At 35.9% G+C, this 2,335-nt stretch overlaps 1 protein-coding gene across 1 annotated transcript in view; it reads right to left on the bottom strand.

The window, feature by feature from the left end:
- The window catches only part of NUF2 (NUF2 component of NDC80 kinetochore complex), a 7,093-nt gene extending 4,873 nt beyond the window's left edge, over window positions 1-2,220 (bottom strand). The window contains exons 1-2 of the mRNA XM_085300209.1: window positions 1,563-2,220; window positions 496-636 (exon numbers count right to left, since the gene is read on the bottom strand). Coding sequence (XP_085156335.1) covers window positions 496-636; window positions 1,563-1,682 — 261 coding nt within the window. The 5' untranslated portion in view covers window positions 1,683-2,220. The remainder of the gene's footprint in view (window positions 1-495; window positions 637-1,562) is intronic.
- Between the last annotated feature and the right edge of the window lie 115 nt (window positions 2,221-2,335).

Here is a 2,335-nt window from a genome sequence, read left to right as displayed (position 1 = left end):
TTGTATTTTCCCAGAACTGAATAGTAATTAGCAAGATATTGTGTTACAATAAACATTTCAACAGTGAAAGACTGGCTTGGTAATATCAATAAAATTAGACACATTTAAGACCCAACTGTCCTTTAAGTAGTAATTTTTGCTCTTAGTTTCTACACTATAGGCAGAAGAGACTAAACCTCACTTTTTCTTCTTCCTCCTCCATCATCTCCTACCAACAACCCTAAGACAGTTCAAACTATTTTAGGTCAGGTTTCTATGGCAACAGGGACTGACTATTAAAGGTGGTCAATAGCACATTAGTTAGTGATGTGCAGCAAAGCAACAGCTATGTTTTACTGATGTTTCTTAAACTGAGATTTTGAAGTAACCAGAATTCTTTCTTTCTAGAGCACAGGCAAGACAAGAACTTTCAAAATACAGATGTTTAATGATGATCACCTACCTTTCTTTGACATTAAATTCCCCATAACTAGTTAAGATTTTTGCAATACAAACCTCTGATAATACACTGGCCAGTCTCTCCACATTTGCTCCTTGTCTTTCCATTTTCTTTTGGTATAACTGCACCTCCAATTGGCACGATGGCAAAATCTCAACTAGGTCTCGATAACCTTCATATTTCTCTATAACCTCTTGCTAAATAAAATGAAAAAAGCACACACAAAGCTTAATAGAAACAGCTTTGGGGGTTGGAGGTTATTTTGTACTGGTATTTGTGCATATTGACTTTTGTACCCATTCCCTCATTATCTAATGTACATGGGAATTTTAGATGTTGCCAAAATGAGGTTTTCAGTTTACAAACAAAAGCATTTACTTTGGAGAGGGGAAAAAAAAAGAGAAAAAAAATGACACGCGAGTGTTTTACACTGAACTAACTAAATTGTTACAAAAGCTATAAGAATAGAAAAAGATTTACAGTGGAGAAAGTCTGCACTGATAAAACAATAGTTACATGAGATACATGAGCCATGAACAGAAAACATTTAAAGATTGGACATTACTATAAAAAAAAGCACAACAAGCTAGAAAGAGAACTCAAAAAAAATATTCAGCATACTAGTAGAGACAGCCATAAATTACAGAAATAGCAAGTAAGAACACAGATCACAGGAAACATCTGTTCTAAAGTCCAGAATATTTGTGAGCTGCCAAAATAATGTCACCTCTTGAGAGCAGGCAGCTAGGCAGGTAGAAAGGATTAGAGCGTTCTACACCTAGTTTTAAGAATAAACAATTATTCATTAGAGACAGAGCATCAGTGATTGCAAGCCTGTTTTTCTGAAAACAAAACAAAACAAAAAAAAGCAAACAAAAAAAAAAAAACTCCCAACCCCTAATCCACTCAAGTTAACATACAATGATCCTATGCAAATAAGCTTCAGTTTTCTCTGAAGCTGTGATGAAGAATTTAATTCCAAACTAACCACCATACTGCTGATTTTTTTAAAAAAATATATATATATAAACCATTCCAGTATCAGTTCAACATGAGAGTTCAGCAAAACCCACGTGCTTTCTCTGATAGAATGCCTTCTTGTTAGACAAAAGAAAAATCTCACCTTGGCTTTCTTGAGCTTCTTAACAGTTTCTTTCATCACCTCTTTGTAATTTTTCAATTCCTCTGGACTTTCTACAATTTTTGATTTCAGCTGCTCTTGTTCTTCTTTCAAGGCAGCCATTGTTACTTTGAGCTCATTCTAATTAAAACAAACACTTTTGCTGTTAGCAATCTAAGCACAAAGAATTGTGAAGCACATAAGATTCTGACAAACTGACTAGACAGGTTTTTCCCTGCTATATTCCATTCCTCATTAAGAAACTTGCTTTAGAAACAAGAATTACCCTAAATAGTGGCAACATTCATAAGCATAACAATTAAACCTATTTTTCTCCCTGAACATACTTATAGTGGTGCATTACCAAGTTGCAAGAGCAGTATTTAACTAGCATTCCACAAAAAGCCTGCCAGCTAGCGTGTATGGCTAGCAGCTCTCTCCTTCAGGAACCCTCCCTCTGGGGAACTCAGGAAATCACTGCAGGGTTTCAAAGCTAGATGTACCATCCTAGTAGAAGAGTACCACAGCTTCCTGTGCAGTCTCTCAAACTCCACACTTCTCCCCCCATCATGTCACTATATACCTCCATTAGCCATTCTATGTATGTCAGACAAGTCTATTGCTTCCTAGAAGCCCAGATTTTTTTGCCTATTAACAGATCAACCTTCTGAATAAACACAGAGCTTTAAGCTGCAGACACACACATTTATAAGCTCATAACCAAAGAACCCATTGCAGTAAAGTTTCTGTGGGAAAAGCAAAGCTGAAACAGTTTT

This window comes from Rhea americana, unplaced genomic scaffold, assembly GCF_003343005.1.
Source record: "Rhea americana isolate MKP2758 unplaced genomic scaffold, rheAme1 scaffold_162, whole genome shotgun sequence".
Classification (NCBI taxonomy): Eukaryota; Metazoa; Chordata; class Aves; order Rheiformes; family Rheidae; genus Rhea; species Rhea americana.
This window is presented reverse-complemented; position numbering and strand designations above follow the sequence as displayed.